The 18564-nt window shown below is 31.1% G+C and overlaps 2 protein-coding genes across 2 annotated transcripts; both read left to right on the top strand.

Moving 5' to 3' along the window:
• The first annotated feature begins 4640 nt into the window (after positions 1-4640).
• LOC137819167 (non-specific phospholipase C4-like) lies at positions 4641-7653 on the top strand. Its single transcript, XM_068622937.1, has 4 exons — positions 4641-5340; positions 6457-6866; positions 6950-7120; positions 7246-7653. Exons 1-4 carry the CDS (start codon positions 4703-4705, stop codon positions 7575-7577), a joined length of 1551 nt encoding a protein of 516 aa, XP_068479038.1. The 5' UTR covers positions 4641-4702; the 3' UTR covers positions 7578-7653.
• A 2206-nt stretch (positions 7654-9859) lies between these two features.
• LOC137812852 (small ribosomal subunit protein eS17y-like) lies at positions 9860-10267 on the top strand. Its single transcript, XM_068615084.1, has one exon. It carries the CDS (start codon positions 9860-9862, stop codon positions 10265-10267), a length of 408 nt encoding a protein of 135 aa, XP_068471185.1.
• Positions 10268-18564: the final 8297 nt, after the last annotated feature.

Raw genomic sequence — 18564 nt, 5'->3', positions numbered from 1 at the left:
CTTCTCTAGAACTTTGTTTTAATGAAATACATTTTAGATATTTAGATATTGGAAAATAGTAAGTATTGTATGTATGGATAACTTTGAATGTGATGAATATTTGTCTTCTGAAAACTGGAATGTTGATGGATGATATGCAGGTGTAGAATATGGGGTGCTTCCAAATACAAATAGTTGATGGTGCTGTGTACAATGTTACATACGGATAAATTCGTATGTAGGTCTGCTTGTTAATTACATACGGATTTTACATACGGATATATCCGTATGTAATTACATACGGATTTTACATACGGATTTATCCGTATGTATTACATACGGATTTTACATACGGATTTATCCGTATGTAATAACACACGGATTTACATACGGATTTTACATACGGATTTATCCGTATGTAATTACATACGAATTTTACATACGGATTTATCCGTATGTAATTACATACGGATCCAAAAATCCGTATGTAATAGTTACCTACGACAGTTTTATATATGGATTTTTGTCCGTATATAATCCGTATGTAAATAGGTTTTATATACGGATTTTGTGTGTTACATACGGATATTGGCTGTATGTAATTTGAGTTTTTCTTGTAGTGAATAACTATTAAAGGTAAGGTGTTGTCTTTACTTTTTTAATTGTTTATTTTTATTTGTCTTGTTGTCTCTCTTAATTATCATCTTTATTTCATGATCAAACTCTAATTCATTAGCTAGATTATTTCCTCACATAAAACAGGAACAAAGACTACTATAAAGGATAAATAAGAACAAAGATTATAAAGGATAAGAATAAATAAAAACAAGTGAGTAATGAAAATGTAACTAACTAAAAAAAAAAAAAACTCAAATAGATGTAAAAATAAAGCTACTCAATATATGGATGCAACTTGGGAAAATCATGAAATAGAAACCAATTTTTAGAGACCAAAATAATTAGTTACAATAGGAACTAAAATAGAGACCATTTTAGAAACTAAAAAAAAAAATTGGTTTCTAAATTAGTTTCTATTATTTTCTATTATTGTTAAATAGTTTCTAAATTGGTATCTAATTAGCAACTAAGGTTTTAACTATCAATTATTTAGTTTCTAAATTTGGTAGCAAAAACCTCAGTTGCTAATTAGATACCAATTTATAAACTATTTAACAATAACAGAAAATAATAGAAACTAATTTAGAAACCAAATTTCTTTTTAGTTTCTAAAATGGTCTCTAATTTAGTTACTATTGCAACTAATTATTTTGGTTTCTACAAATTGGTTTCTATTTTATGGTTTTCTTGTAGTGTCCAATTTGGTTGCAATCAGATAAGTGAGGCTTTGAAATGACTCACTTATACTATGTTGTTTTTACAATTACATTTATTCAAATAATATATATAATTTATATACACATTCACAATGATTCATTTTATTTTCAATTTGTTTGATTGAGATATAAAAGATATAATTTTAATCACTAAAACATGTATAACTTAAGTAAACATCAAGCAAGAGCATGAGATTGAACTACATTAAAGTTACTTCTCATGTATCTTTTAATAACTTACACATATCAATTTGCATCTATACATGCTAATGTACTCATACAAAAATAACTAGTCATCAATTCTTCAATAACTAGATTCTCTAAGTTTTACTATTAAACATCAATATCTTTGAGTATTCAATAATTCCTTCTAACTCTAAATTTGTTTGTAGATATTTTATTCTTCTACTATCATCAAAATATTTAAAATTATACTTTGATAATAGGATAGGAACACATGATTTTTTATTCTAACTTCTAAATTTACTTTTAATTATTTTATTAATTATAAGAAAATCATTAAATAACAACTAAATTTAGACACAAAAAATAATTAACCACTATATTGATTAAACTAGATACTATTTTAGAGAATAAAAAATTATTTGTATCTAAAGTGATTTATGTTATTAATAAAAAATTATAAAATAGTTTATAAATAGGTATCTAAATTAGCTATTTTAGCTACTACTATTTTATATTATAAATTAGTCTCTTAAAGACTAATAGAGAATAATTTAGAATATAAATGAGTAAGTAACTAATAGTTAGATATCAATTTTAAAATTATTTTATAAATTATTATTAATAATAAAAAACTACTTCAGATATTAATAATTTTTTTTTTTATAAAATAGTATCTAATTTAATCAAATAATAATTAATTATTTTGGTCTCTAAAATTATTTTTTATTTATTGATTTACGAGATATAACAAAGTTTTAAAGTTAAAAGAAATCAAATAATAATTTATACTGGATTCTCTTACTTTTATATATGGGTGGCAAAGCGAGGCAGGCTGACCTTTTCAACCCGTTGACCCGCATTAGCTCGACTCGCATTAGTCTGTCCCGCATAACCCGCGACCCGCGCAGGCCAGCAGTGGGACGAGGCGGGTTGGCCTGTAAAAAAAAAGAAAAAATTGACTTGGCAGTAGAAGAGTCGTAACTTTGAGTGAAAGAAAATTAGGTTTTCACTCAACACAACGCAGCTATGCTGTTCCAAAAAACGCACACAACACACGACGCACTTTCCGTTGCAGTGTCGTCGCTCGCTCCGCTTGCGACTTCGTGCGGCTTCGCCTGCAACTGTCGTGTTGCTGCCGCTCGCGCCGCTCCATTGTTGCACACTACTACTACCTCCACTCCTCTTTCACGTTTCAAAAAAAAAAATGCGAGTCAGCCCACAAACTCGCGGACCATGAAAACTAGTCCACATTTTGCAGACTTAAGCGGGACAGACTGATCCGCTTTGTCACCCCTACTTTTATATAAAAGTTAAAGTAACCACGTAAATTTCACTTTAAAAGAGTGTCCAGAAAATGATATTGCTGAAGTTGGACATGAGAATTAAAATTGGTCATTGATAAGTATTAATATTAATTATCAATATTATTTTGTTAATCTTATGAATTTCTTCATGTCAAGTGACGATGTATTTAATAAGATTACCACTTTTATAATCAAGTGGCCTTCATCATCATTATTTATCTTTCAATACTTCCAAAACCAAAACCAAAACAATTCGTGGCCACAACATTTGTCACTTCATTTTTATAAAATTTAAAATCAACCGCCACTTACAAATAATTAAATTTGTGAAATTGAATTAAATAACACAAAAAAATTAGCCTATTTTCTTCTGTAGATAAATTTATTATTACCTACAATAATTTAACGTTAATTAGTCCTATTTTTCACTATCGTTTTATTATACAATATTGGTGGTACAAACCTAGTATTTATTATCCAAACCTTTAACTGAGACCATCTTTTATTTTTCATTATCTTTATAAAAATTTTCTAAACATAAGATTTCTATAGAAGGTCGTGAATGTCAAACAATGGTGATGGTATAAAATGGTGATGGTATAAATCCTATAATCAACCACTCATTATTATTAATATAATCATGAATAAATAAGCAATAAATGGTCATCATACGAACCAATTAAAGTCCCTCACCCAAAAAATCTATAAATATCTACTCTTTCTAGAAAGTATAATTTATCCTATTATATAATTTTAACTCTCTTATTAGGTATTTATTATCATCTTTGAGCTTCTACTTACTTAAGTATCGAATGGTCGAGTCTAACTGAAAATCTACTTACAAATAAATATCTCGTCTTCTTTAAAATATCTTCTAAATTCATTTCCGACAGAAACAAATCTCTAATTATAAATGTTTTTTCTTAAGATAATATAAACAATTGGATGTTACAATTTTACTCTTATAGAAGGAAGAGCTAATAAATTACATTTATAGAAAAAAAAAGATAGATTATAAATTCTAAATATATCACCAATCAAAGAGTTATCTCTATTTCCCATGTTTCTTCTTTGGTCAAATTTCTCCACTTTGGGCCCTTCATTTCATTTCTTCACAACTTCTCATAAATTTTCTTTACAAAGGAGTTTAATCGTATATCTCACTCTTTCATAAAAGTTTAGTAAACTAATACAAGTCTCTGCCAGATATTTTATTTTCTGAAACTCCAGATATAAAAAGAACTTACTATATAATTTGTTTTAAAAAGAATTGTTATAATTTCTTTAAATATAATTTGATAATTGAAGTATTTAGAAAAACAAACTATGAATCTCAATAATTAACATAGCTAAACTCGTGATTCTTCCTCAATTAGTGGGTGCAACAAGGAAAGCAGATTCTCTGTCTAATCAGAAAAAAAGAAAGATAAACCAAAGAAAGAGAAATCACATCAACCAATAAAAATATAATTAAGACACATAAAAAGTAATGGAAAGCATAAATTAAAACAAGCTATTTCACAGAGAGACAGTATAATAATAATAATAATAATAATAATAATAATAATAATAATAATAATAATAATAATAATAATAATAATAATAATAAAAAGTACCATATAAATCATTGTATAATGTAATTAAATAAAAAAAATATGAAAAAATTATCAATAATTAGGTCAAATATGAAAAATTTATCAATTATTAGGTCAAATTGAGCCCACAACTAGAATCAATTTTCCACTAAAATTTCAAAGTAAAAGATAAAGAATCATCACCTAATTCTTACATAGGTGTGAGCTAGCTAAACCATCTGCATTATAATATATATATATATATATATATCACCATCTATTTTGAGAATTCATCACTTTGCCACAACAAAACTCATAATTGAACATGTCTTCAAGATCTGGTGGTAGTGCATGGCCTTACCCCATCAAAACGATCGTCGTTTTGGTTCAAGAAAACCGTTCATTTGACCACATGTTGGGTTGGATGAAGTCCCTCAACCCGGAAATCGATGGGGTCACCGGTTCGGAGTCAAACCCGATTTCCACCTTGGAGCCAAGCTCGAACCGGGTTTATTTTTCCGACAAGTCTGATTTTGTTGAACCGGACCCGGGTCACACGGTCGAGGATGTGTACGAGCAAGTTTTCGGCGAGCCATGGAGCGAGTCCTCGACGAGAAAGAAAGTGTCGGCGAGAATGGAAGGGTTCGCCCAAAACTCGGTGAAGCAAAAGAAGGGATCAACGGCGGAGACGGTGATGAACGGGTACAAACCGGATCTTTTACCGGTTTATAGAGAGTTGGTTAAGGAGTTTGCGGTGTGTGATCGGTGGTTTGCTTCGGTTCCCGGTCCGACCCAACCGAACCGGCTCTACGTTCACTCTGCGACGTCGTATGGGTTGACCACTCAGGACACGCAGAAACTCATTGGAGGTTTACCACAGAAGACTATATTTGATTCTTTGGACGAAAATGGGTTCAGTTTTGGAATATATTACCAATACCCACCATCCACTCTTTTTTATAGGTTACTCACTTTTCCTCTCTTTACTTTCAATCCAAAATTAACTTTACTTCAATTTTATTTAAATTAATTAATTTTTATTTATTTTAAATACTAAGTTAATTAAAGTTTAAAGAAAACTTTTATTTTAGCTAAATCTAAAAAATATTGAATCAGATGTAAACTTAAAATTGATTTGAGGGTTCTATTATTGAAATTCAAAATTCAAAGATTTGTTGTTACTAATAATTAAAAAATATTTTTTATTTTGTTTTAAATTTAACTTTTAAATAAAAATTCAATTACATTATATTGAGATGTTATTTTACACTTTCATCTTGCTATGAAATCATTATGCATTATCTTAATTACTGGTAACCTTTTTTTGTATAATTGTTTTAAAAAATTATATTTAAGATAAGTGTAATTTATTAACAGTAATTTTTTCTACATTAATTATACATGAAAAGTTAAAAATTTAAATTATTATTTTTAAATTTGAAATATTTTTCTTTTTCATATTTATTTTAATTTAGAATATTAATATTATTTTTGTTGCTTCTTAAATATCATTTTTTTTAGTTAAACTCGTGTATGCATATTATTGAGGAATAGATAGTTCGACAATTCTGTCTGATATTTAATTGTAAACTATTATTGATATAATTTTCAAAATAATTATTATGAAATCAATAAGTTTATCTTAATTATATAATGATTTATGAAGATTATATAGTGTTTCTCTGCAAAACAAAAACTTTGGATTCAAAATCCCATAAAATAAACTAACACAATATTAGAAGAAAAAGAAAAAGAAATACACTCTGTAATTCACATGTCCCTTATTTAGATTCCAAAATTATTTTATATTTTATATATATTCTGAATGTTTCCCTTTACATTGACATAACCTGTGTTTCTTTCCTTTATTAATGAAAAAGTTAATGTAAAGTAGCATTTATATATATTAATGGCTTCACTCTCAGATTCAGTCTTGTGATAGAAAAAAATTACTGAGAGAGGTTTATGATAAAGATTAATTATAAGTGGATTGTATTAGTATTAATAATAGTATTAGTTGGTTTACAAATTAAGAGAAAATACAAGTGTTTGAGAAGTGAATTTTTGGAGGAATTTCAGAAACCTGAGGAAAGTGAAATACATAGACAACTTTCATTTGTTTGATTTAAAGTTCAAGAAGCATTGTGAAGAAGGGAGATTGGAAAACTACGTGGTGATTGAGCAAAGATATTTTGAGTTGTTATCAGTGGCAGCAAATGATGATCATCCATCTCATGATGTTGGTGAGGGACAAAGGTTTGTGAAAGAAGTGTATGAGGCACTAAGAACAAGTCCTCAATGGAATGAAATATTGTTCGTGATTACATATGATGAACATGGAGGCTTCTATGATCATGTGCCAACACCTGTGGATGGAGTTCCAAACCCAGATGACATTGCAGGTCCTGCACCATTCAAGTTTCAGTTTGATAGACTGGGTGTTAGGGTTCCTACCATCATTATTTCTCCATGGATTCAAGCAGGAAAAGGTGTGATCAAAACATATATATAAATATGAACTCATTTTCGAAACATGTTTTAGTTATTAACTGAGTATGAATGTTGTAAACAGTGTTGCATGAACCTTCTGGGCCATTCCCAACATCACAGTATGAACATTCATCAATACCAGCAACTGTGAAGAAAATATTCAATCTTCCTCAGTTCTTGACAAAGCGTGATGCATGGGCTGGAACATTTGAAAATCTCTTATCTCTAACCACTCCACGTACTGATTGTCCAGGTCAAATATCTTTTTTTTTCTCTTTCTACAATGATTTTATAAAATTATGCAGAATCTTCAGTTACACAAATTATGTTTTAGCAATTTTTCTTTTCCATTTTGACTAATTCTGAGACAAATTTCAGTGAAAATGCCCGAGCCTGTGAAACTAAGAGAGGTTGGTGGTGATGAAAATGCAGAACTGAGTGAATTTCAGGAAGAACTGATATACATGACAGCAACTTTAAATGGGGATCATAATAAGAGTACATACCCCAAACTAACACAGAATTTAACTGTTTCAGAGGCAGTAAAATACTGTGAAGATGCATTTCAAACATTCTTGAATGAGTGTGAGAAAGCAAAGCAAAGCAGAATTGATGGATCTGAAATTGTTCATTGTGCAAAGCCACACACAGCTCCACAATCCAAAACTTTCTTGCACAACATCTTCTCTTGTCTATTATGTAAAGATTAAATACTAAATATCAAGTTCATGTTCATGTTATTTATTTTCTTTGGACCTCTATCAAATATATTTGTTATTTATCTAATTACTTAAAATTATTGTAAGAAAACTAAATAATAATAGAAACTATTTTAAATACTAAACAAAATTTTAGTTTATAAAATAATATATAATTTAATTAATATAATGATTAATTACTTTTTATTTCTAAAATTAATCTTTATTTAATAATTATTAAAATAAATTATTTTTTTCTTCAACTAATACTTTCTTGTCAAACTTTTTGGAGTTTTTTTTTTTTTAATTGTCTTTTAATTTTTATTCATTACTCATAATTTGTATTAAAATGGTTTAAATGCTAAGTGAGTTTACGAATATTATTGAGACTCACTTATTAAATAGATCTCTCTAAATATCAGTCTTATCTTCTAACTCCTGTAAAAGAAAATATTTATCCTAAATTATCTAAATAATTTTTTTTTCTAAATCCACTATTTCAAAATTTATAACACAGATATATTTTTTTATAATGAATTTTGTGTTATTAACCTTGTCAATTTTAATATTCAGAAAAGTTTAATCCAAAAAATAATAAGAAAAAAAATTATTTTATAATATGGTATAGTGTTTTTTTTAAAGGTTGAAGCTAAAAGTGAAAAAAAAAATGGTGTTTCTTCCTGCACTCTACATTTTTTCTTCCTACACTCCCTACATTCATGTGTAATTACAAAAGTATCTTTGGCACTTATTAAAAATCCTAAAGCACCATACCACGGTCATTCTTTCTTCCTTCCTTCTCTACAATCGTTGTGCACCTTTTTCAGAGAGAAAATAAATGGCAAGGAGTGGCAGTACATTGGGATGTTATTGGTGGTTTCTTTTGTGAGGTGATTCATTCGGCAGATTTTGTGAGGTGTTTTGTTTTAATTTTAATAATGTAAGTGCACAAATAAAAATGGTGAAGACTAGAGGAAGAGGTTTACAAGGTGACCATGTACGACCCATAAACTCTGTTAGTAGAAGAAGACATGTTAATGAAGATGAAAAACATATTCAACATGAAGTTGAAGAAGCCCAACCCCATATGGAGGTGGAGAATGAATGCGAACTCGAAGTAGAGAGTAAAAGTTATCCTAGATGTCTAGTGACTCACTCACCGATAATAACTTATGAAAATCATGTGATAAGATAATTATGGGATGGTGTGATAAGTATGTCCGTAGACGACGACATAGACGACAATGATTATTTGTATTATTTATGTTTTTAATTGTAGTTCTATTTTGTAATTTGATGAAGGAACACTTTGTTTACATTATTATTTTTAATGGTAATGAAGTTAGTTCTTACACGATTGTGAGTGAATTTCTTCTTCCGCATTTATAATAGTCATAATGTATGCTTATATATTGATCCTTATCATATAATCATTGTTCAAATCCTTCGGTATTATTCATACTTCTACAAATTAACATCTTACCATAAAACTTCAACAAATTATTAAAAACCACAACAAAACATCAAAAGTAAAAAAATGCATTATGAATCCACCAATCCATAAGTCACAAAATGCATTCCACACCAATCCATAAGTCTAAAAATGCATTATGGATCCACCAATTCATAAGTCAAAAAATGCATTATGGATCCACCAATCTATAAGTGAAAAAATGTATTCCAGATCCACCAATCCATAAGTCAAAATATACATTCCGAAACGAACGACCATTTTGTAAAGATTTTTTCTTTTCTAGATTTGCAAATCCATTATACATAAATGCTTCCGGAACACCCTCTATTCAAAATACATAATCTTGACTTACGGATTAGCCATTTTGTACTTATTTTCGCAATTGTAAATTGCTTGGTTCATAATTCAGTCATGGAATCCGATTTTCAAGAGCCTCTAAACCCCATAACTACCAAACCCTCTTCAACAAAACTCAATTCTTAACTCTAAAAGTCAATCGACCCTTCAAAGCAACACTTACATCTCCACCCTTACTTCGTGCAACTTAAATTACCCTCTACAGCACCAACAATCAACGAACAAAAACAAACGTAGCCATGCCATGAATAGTGTCTTTTTAAATAAAAATAACAATGCTAATTTTGGTATTTTAAAAAGTATAGGGGTGCAGGAAGAAAAATGGAGGGTGTAGGAAGAAACACCCAAGAAGAAAAGCCCAAGTTTGGGATAAAATATGTAAACCTAAATTTGTAGTAACACTCCCAGAGAAGAGAAGAGAAGCCGCAGAGAGGAGGAAGAAGAAGAAGAAAGAAGAAGAAGCATGGGGCGCGTGAGGACTAAGACGGTGAAGAAATCTTCACGCCAAGTGATCGAGCGTTACTACTCGAGGATGACCTTGGATTTTCACACGAACAAGAAGCTTCTAGAAGAAGTGGCGATCGTCCCCTCGAAGAGGCTGCGGAACAAGATTGCAGGTTTCTCCACACATCTCATGAAACGGATCCAGAAGGGTTCTGTTCGCGGCATCTCGCTCAAGCTGCAGGAGGAGGAGCGTGAGCGACGCATGGACTTCGTTCCCGAAATCTCCGCCATCAACACCGAGCACATCGAGGTGGACAAGGAAACCATGGATATGCTCCACTCCCTCGGACTCAACGAAATCAGCGGCATCACCCAGGTTGACCCTGTCCCTGTCCAACAAAACTTCCCCTTCACCAGGAGGTACTGATCCATCATCTGTCATCACAAAACCTCCCAATTTCACTTTCAGTTTTGCTTTTCATTCATGCTCTTTACCTTTATCATGTTGCTGCTGTCGCTGCTTTAAATCGGAACCATTTCTAGATTTTGATTATATCAAATTATATACTTCTGTTATTCCCAATTTTGCCGTTAATTTTCATTAATGGAAGCTGCTTTGTGGTGATTCCCCTGCAATTTGCGGGGAATGGGGGTAAACCCTAACCCTAGTTGCTTTCGATAATTGGATTTTGATCCGTAGTTTAGGGTTTAGGTTTTAGTTCTTAAAACCAGCATTTGATCGCTTAAATTATGGTCAAGAAAAACTTCATCAGCTCACTCCAGTACCCAACCAACAAGTTTCTCGTAATTTCGTGGGAAATTTGAATAATTTTCTCAGTTTAAGAGGACCCTGTGGATGAAACCTAATTTCATGAACCCTTTTTCTGTACCCCAAATGAATCATTGGAAATTCTAGCATGAACACGATTAGGATTTGGGCACTTGTGTTAGAGCTTGCTTAATGGAATATTGGTCCATTTTTACAAATTTCTCAACCAGAATAATGCTGAAAACGTGTTATAAACTATAATTTTAGTTCCAAAATCTGATTCGTTTGTTTTAGTTCTTACTTCAGAAAGTAGCACAAGCATTACAGGGTAGTTGCAAGGTATTTAATATTTAATATGAAAATACATTTTACGCAGGAATATCCACATCAATATCTTTATAAAAAAAATCTTCCAAATGGACAAATCTCCTTTTTTTCCCGAAATGAATTGATTTACTCTTCATTTTGCGAATTCGATTCTTGAATCCCGAGAATTTGGTTTTTGTGGGGACGAATCTGATGTTTTTTTTTTTGTTTTAAAGGGACGAAAGAAAAAAAAATGAAAAAAATATTAGAGAAAAGTTAACCGAAATAGTTAATTGAGAATAGAGAATCAATTTTAATTGGTTTGAGAGGAGGGATAATTATTTAAGGATAAATAAAATTTGGTTTAAAAATATTGTTTAGAGTTCAGTTTGTGATTGTTAGTTTTTAAAAGCTGAAAATATTGATAATAGGAAATATAATCATAATTTTGGAATTATGCGTTTAAAAATAAATATAATGGTTTAAATAAAATAAATATTATTTTTGGTATTTAAACAATTTAAAATAAAATATTATTATTTATTCATTTTTTATGGTAATAAATAATTTTGTAGATCTTGAAAAAAAATTAATGGAGTTTTTCAAGATATTTAAATACGTTAGAAAAGTAAAAATATTTAAAATGATTATTAAAAATAAATATTTATTATGATAAAAGTGGTGACAAAAATTAAAAATGAGAAATAATTGTAGGATTGTTTCGTGTGAGAAACTGATGAAAAGAAATAGTGAAATTTTGAAGATAAATTGTGAGCCTAGCTAGAATCTCAATAGAATTGTTCCGTGAGTGTTGTCGAGATTCCAGGAGGTATTTTAGTGGTTGATTATCGCCAATGAGTGAATCAATGATCGTGGTTTGAACAGTCTAATAACCGTAGAGTAGGAAAAGTATTAAAATTATAATTTTGAAATGTGAATTTGAAAGATAATTCACAATTGAAATTGAATATTTTTTAATATAAAATTAGTTTTGTATATATGCTAAATTATAATAATAAATTTACGTAACAATAGTTGCACAAAAGTTATATAAAGAAAATTGAATATAGTGATGTGATTTATTTAATAATTAAAAGTGTATAGGTCGGAGCTGAGTAAGTCAGTAGCTAACCAACCAGACAAATTGGTACATTAATAGAGAGTAAAAAGATATGCAATAATTAAGGTAATATGTTATAAATTTGATAAATAACGATAAATCAAGTAATACTATTTTATTAAAGATGCATATTAGATACGACTATTAGCAATATAAATAGGTCTAATTATTTTACGTTTTTATCAATATATCACTCACTCTTATACATAACACTTACTTGATCGTCAGAGAACCTTTTGCAGGTTTTTTCCCGACTGAGTACCAAAGAGCGAGTACAAGAAGGAGAAAGAGGAGCGACCGAAGGACAAGGGACAAATGTTCAAGCCAGTAGCAGGTACTATCTAGGCCCTATACACCCACCATGATGCCGAGATAGACTTAAAAAGCCACAAATGGTTTCGACAAGGCAAATGGAAAGTGAGAAAATGACAAGGCCAACCAAATAGTTATGCTCCAAACCTTACAAAAAGAGATGGCAAAAATGCGCCAGAAGAATAGGGAAGAGATACAAACCCTCTATTAGAAGAATGAGGAGGAAATACGAATCCTGTAGGAGCAAAACGATCAAATGAAGCAACAATTAGCTGGGATCGCACTCGGACCAGGGCAACGAAAGCCAGACCCAAAAGTGATAAAACCACCACCCGGACCAGGGCCTCAAGGGTTGGATCCGGAAGGTGGAAGACAAGCCTCCCCGAAAAAATCCGAGGATACACAAAATCAGAAGACTACCATTATTCGAACTCAGACTCATCAATCCTCTAGACACTATCAATCAGAACGCACTCTTGTTTTTTAAGAAAAACCTAAGGGATATCCCTTCTCTGATTAGATCATGGAAGCACAACTTCCTCCTAATTGAAAATGGCTGAACATTGATCTAAATGATAGAACCACATATTTGGACAAGCACATGGATGTGTATAAAACTCAAATGAGTCTTTATACATCTGGCAACTCGGTGTCGTGCCGAGTATTCTCGACCTCAGTAAAAGGATGGGCACTCAATTGGTTTACCACGCTTCCCCATTGCTTGGTGGATTGCTTTATAACACTTTTATCCATGTTTGACACTCAATTCACAATCAGTCGACCACATCATCTAACATCCATTGCACTCGTCAATATACGACAAGAAAAAGGTGAGTCACTTCAAACTTTCATAAAAAGGTTCAGTAAGTTATCTTTGAATATCCAGAATTTGAGTCTCGAGGTGGCCATGCATCACTTGGTGACAATGCTACAATTTGGATCATTCGCCGATAGTTTATACAAGAAACCAACAACTAACTTGAATGAATTAACTTTTTCATAGAAGGTATAAAGGAATTCTTTAGGAAGGGAAAATGAGGATACTTGAGTGTGGATAGAGGAAAAGGATGAATTATACAAGGTAAAGTTAGCTTATCTAAGGCTGTAGAGCAATAACAGTGGGGATGAATAGGATTATTCATTATGTTCCAGAAGGTAAATGCTCTGCCTTCAACACAAGCTTTTACATAGAGGGAAATGCTAAATGTTGTGGTTACTAGGGTAAACTTAAATCATATAACAAATTAGCAATGTGCAATGTGTGAAGAGATGGAGGAAACAATTAGTCATTTGTTCTTTGGCTGTAACGTGGTTATTAGGTAGTGGAACATGTGTGATAAATGTGTAGGGGTAAGTGCATCATAATCAAGCTATAGAAAACTTTCAACAATGTTATCTATTTGAGCTTAATGGTAGAAGAAATATGACATGGAAAAGGATGTGGGTAGCTGTCATTTGGAGTCTATGAGATCAAAAGAATAATGTTGTATGTAGAAATGAGAAGGTTGATAGGAAAAATGTGTTTAGTAACCAATAGATGAGGGTGTGAACATGGATAAAACACAAATTTTTGAAGACGAGTTTCACATACTTCGATTGGTACATTCATGTACATCACATAAAATCTATGAAGAGATGACATATAAAGGGACATGACTAGGCAAAAGTATCCAAGTTATATGTCAAAAATATAATCGGTCATTGAAAAAATATATATATATTTATCGGAGTTTAGTGATGCATTAGAGTGAGAGAAAGTATTGTCATAAGGGTTGTTACGTAGACTATAAGGTATAAAAGAGAAACAAAATAAAAATTTAGAAACATCCACTAATGGCTTAGGATAACTGAGTATTAACATACCAATGACATAAACTTATCTATTCGCACAACTAGCGTATAGAGATATAAAGAAAGGCAATACCTAATTGGAGGGTAGCAATTTAGTACCTGGGAGAATAGATATGAAAAACAGGACAAAAGTAGATGTGGAATTATATTGTAAGTGGATCTTGCAACAGGAGAAATAAGGATGAAGGAGGAATAATGAGAGATGGACAGAGGAGAAAGTGAACTTTGTGTATTGCTATTGTGTGACATGCTAGGTTGGACACATAATATATAAGTCTTGTAGGATGGACTATGTTCCTATTGACCAGATTTCAACACATGTAGTTTCCAAAAGGTCAAGAAAGAAGGAAGTGAAAACAAATAAAGGCATAATATTGATAGATGCTTCTAAATCAAGTATAATGTGTTCAAATGTGTTATTGCTATGATGCAAGGAATAATGAATGCTCCTGGATCTTTTCATTTTTATGGAATTTCAGCCCTACATTTCAGAATAAGTGCAAATACATTCTTGGTCATGTTAACTTTCTCATTACCTTTTAGACACATCTATATGTGTATAGATCCTTTAAATATTTGGCATACTTTGGGATTTATTTAATATAGTCCAGTAGAGGAATGTTTACCTTTACCTTCCTGAAGGTTTCCAAAATCTCTTTATTAATTTAAACCTCTATGGAAAAAGATGAGGGTTCCAAACTGATAGACGGTTCTTTTTTACTAGTAGATGGTTGGTCTCTATTGTCAGAGTTCTAATTTTTATTAGCAAAATTTGAGTTATGATATGGAATTCACTATTTTAGAGAATGAAAGAGAAGTTGAACTTCTCTGAGGAGTAGACATAACTCTTTTTTGTTCAGGTTCCTCTACAGTTGTATTAGACTCACTAGACCGTTTGGCCATATCGTCTAGCGCTATAAGTCTCAACTTGTTGTGATTCTTACATATTCTTCCATAATCTCAACATAATTACACTAATATTTTTTAGGTTGATAACTGTCTGGGAAGACAACTTGTTGGTCCCTTGAGATTCCATCTAGTTTACACTAGTGGCAATTTAACCAATATGATTTTTGAGGTTCTAAATGGTTATCTTCATTCTCTAATGGAAATTCATGTTGTGCTCAACCTTCTACTTCATCATGTCTTCTAGGGAAAGTCCATTCTTGGATGATATAACATCAGTGGTTGCAATTGTTGGCGTAAATGCAAAGGCTATATTTTAAGGAGGTTTAATAACATTTTATTTATATGCCACGTGAGCTTATTTCTATTGTTGTGATAAGTTATTGCCCCAACTTAAATTAGGATGATTCCTCCAACCTGGGTTGTATTTATTGGATGACAGATCATGGTTATATTATTGTTGTTGATTAGTGATACAAACCAACTCGACAAACAAATGGCTAAGGACACCACAAATTCTTCACAACTAGGTCAGTCATCTCAACATACAAGACAAGGCCCACCAAATCTGAACAGAAGGAGAACCGAACATGAACCAAAATATCAACTATTCTTCCTTGTAGTCTTCTTACAAGACAAGTTAAGTAAATAAATTGGGCTCACTTTGAGCTTCAATTAGAAAATTAAGCTAGAAAAGGGTGTACTTAGTAAATTGGACTTGTGCCAAAGCTCATTTTAACCTAGCTTCTAGAAACTCACCCATGTGCTCACCTTTGACCTAGATTCTAGAAGACTCCCCCATGTGCTCACATTTAACCTAGTTTCTAGAAGCTTGTAGTCATTTACACCCCTACCCTTCATGTCTTCCTCTCTAAGGCACTCATATCTATAAATAGGGTTCCTTCCCTCTTGTAAATGACACATTAAATTTTGAATAGAAAAGAAACTATGTCAGAGTGTTTAGTAAGCCGAGTTTCCTAGAATTTAAGTCTTATCTTAAGTGTAGTGCACCTCAAGTGGAGGCTCTTCACCACCCATCTTGGAACCATCCACCATTCCAAGTGGTGTGACCCCTCCATAGTCATCTCCTCCATAAGCTTCTTTCACTCTTTCTCTTTTTCCTTCCTTCATTTACGCCTTGTCTTTCCATTCATGTTCTTTATTTCTCTTTTCACATTTGGTCATTTCTATCTTATGCTCTTTAATTCCGCAATCATCATCATCTTCACCTTATATTGTGTTTTCTCTTTTGCTCTTTAGAAGATAACCTTTACACTTACTTAACCACTTGGTTAAGTTCGTGTCCAATGACAATCTTCTTTGAGCTCATCACCATATTCTACTTAATTCAAAAATCATAAACAAAGTGAAACCTATACCATATGCAATTCTAAAATCAAGTCACATCAATTAGACAATCTACTGTTAAAATGAAATCCAGTGGACATTATACTATTATTGTTAATGTTGGTAGGCTATGCTTGAGGGCACTAAGTACTACTCCTTCATTAAGCTATAATGATTATTAAAAGTACAAATACCACATACCTTAGCAATTGTTTGAGACATGACTAGTTGTTTTACCATAGACACTATATAATTTAGCTTCGTTTCCAACTTTGAGTGATCAACACACATAGTCCCCGTCTCATGGACCCCTTTAGTTACTATTGCAAAGTTACTTCTAATGTTGAACTATTTTTGAAGCCATGTTCTGAATTAATTGTCTAGTTGTAGCTGGAATCTTATACAATAAAGTTCATCCACTAGTAGTTTCTATCATTTACCTATCCATTATTGTTAGTCCTTCATAAAAGTACTGGATTGGCAATTTCTCAAGAATTTGGTGGTATGAGCAACTTGTACAGAGTCTCTTGAATCTTTCCTAATACTTATATAGGTTTCACCTATCCAATTTCCTTATCCCACATATCTTCTTCCGAATCCCAGTCACTTTAGACGTAGGGAATTTTTTTTCCAAGAGTGTTCTTTTCAAATTTTCCCAGTGACGGATCCTAGTGTAAGTTAGTAGAACTAGTCTTTTGTTGTGTCATGCAAAGAGAAGGGAAATTCCTTCATCTTAATGTGTTCTTTTAGGACTCTAGACAGTCTCATGGTGGTGCATACGATATGAAATTCCTTGAGGTGCTTATGTATGTTTTCACTTACTAGACCATGAAACTTAGGCAATAAATGTATTAAACCAAATTTTAATTCACATTGCACATTTGAATCAGGATATTGAATACATAAGGTCTGAATGGAAACTTCTAGTGCAATAAGTTCTCTCAATTTTCTTTTAGCCATAATATCAGTTTCTATTCCATAATAAGTAGAAATAGGTGATGAAAAACAATTATATGCTCTATAGCTATATTGTCTATCAATAAAAAGATTAAGTATACTAAGTTGTCTAGCTAGCCTATGGTATGCAAATTTAATTTATGGATCAAATAAATGTAATTCACCTGGATTTGTTCTAGTCATGCTCTAGATAAACACACATTTGTATAAACATATCATAACCTATTAGACGTTCCTAAAGAATGAGTATATATTAAAGACTATTTTTTTTTATAATATTGTGATTAATGCAAAAATTGAAAAAGCTCTGTACAAGTAGAATGTAAAACATAAAAAAAAAGAAAATTAAAAATTATGCAGATAAATAAGGAAATGTAGAAAAATTGTAGGTGAATTGGAAAATTGAGGACCAAATTCAAACTGAATTTCTCGACAACAATGCCAAATTTGATGGATGTCCCTTTACAATCAAAATAAAAATAATTCCAGTATAGATTGTCTAACACAATGCTAGATTGTTTAATATTAAAAGATGATATAATAGATAGAATTAGTTGACTCCAAGTAGTTTGTCAATTAATTCAATAGTGAATTCAATTAATCAATGTTCAAAATTTATCTGCAATCATTAAAAGTTATCAAAAACAGTAAATTGAAAAAAATGTTGAGATTGTTTAGCAGATAATGTAAAAAGACGGGATAAACTGATAGAGAAAACAGGTTGATTAGGAATTTCTTTCAGCATTGAATCTTTCATCGGTTAACATAAGATGATGATTCTTTCAATTCTCAAACAAAGTTGAACTTAATCAAACTAGTCTCAATCAAATTCTATAGAATCTTATCAACAGAATAAGTGTCTATTGACATATTCAGTATCTCACTTGTCTCTAAGTGTCTGCTCGTGAAATGTTTATCTTCTACCTCTTAAATTAAGCAAACAAGAGATTGATTAGAATTAAGTGAACTAAGTAAGAACTCCAATTAAAGAAAAGAACCAAATACTCAACAAGCATGAAAACACAATTCCTTAACAGAAACCAAAATTCAAAAAGATCATATCGTCTAGTATAATTTGGTAAAAAATATTTAAAACAAAACTTTATTGAACAATAACCTCAAAATTAATAGTGAAATTATAAGAGAATTACACTAA

The sequence above is a fragment of the Phaseolus vulgaris genome, chromosome 10 (genome assembly GCF_000499845.2).
Source record: "Phaseolus vulgaris cultivar G19833 chromosome 10, P. vulgaris v2.0, whole genome shotgun sequence".
Lineage (NCBI taxonomy): Eukaryota > Viridiplantae > Streptophyta > Magnoliopsida > Fabales > Fabaceae > Phaseolus > Phaseolus vulgaris.
The sequence above is the reverse complement of the archived record's forward strand: the minus strand, read 5'-3'. Positions and strand labels throughout refer to the sequence as shown.

Bases quoted from the DNA above. Each gene is read 5' to 3' on its own strand.
- LOC137819167 (XM_068622937.1), top strand. From the start codon at position 4,703: ATGTCTTCAAGATCTGGTGGTAGTGCATGGCCTTACCCCATCAAAACG. The intron at 6,867-6,949 runs GTGTGATCAAAA...TGTTGTAAACAG, and splicing joins ATGGATTCAAGCAGGAAAAG to TGTTGCATGAACCTTCTGGG. The intron at 7,121-7,245 runs GTCAAATATCTT...GACAAATTTCAG, and splicing joins TCCACGTACTGATTGTCCAG to TGAAAATGCCCGAGCCTGTG.
- LOC137812852 (XM_068615084.1), top strand. From the start codon at position 9,860: ATGGGGCGCGTGAGGACTAAGACGGTGAAGAAATCTTCACGCCAAGTG.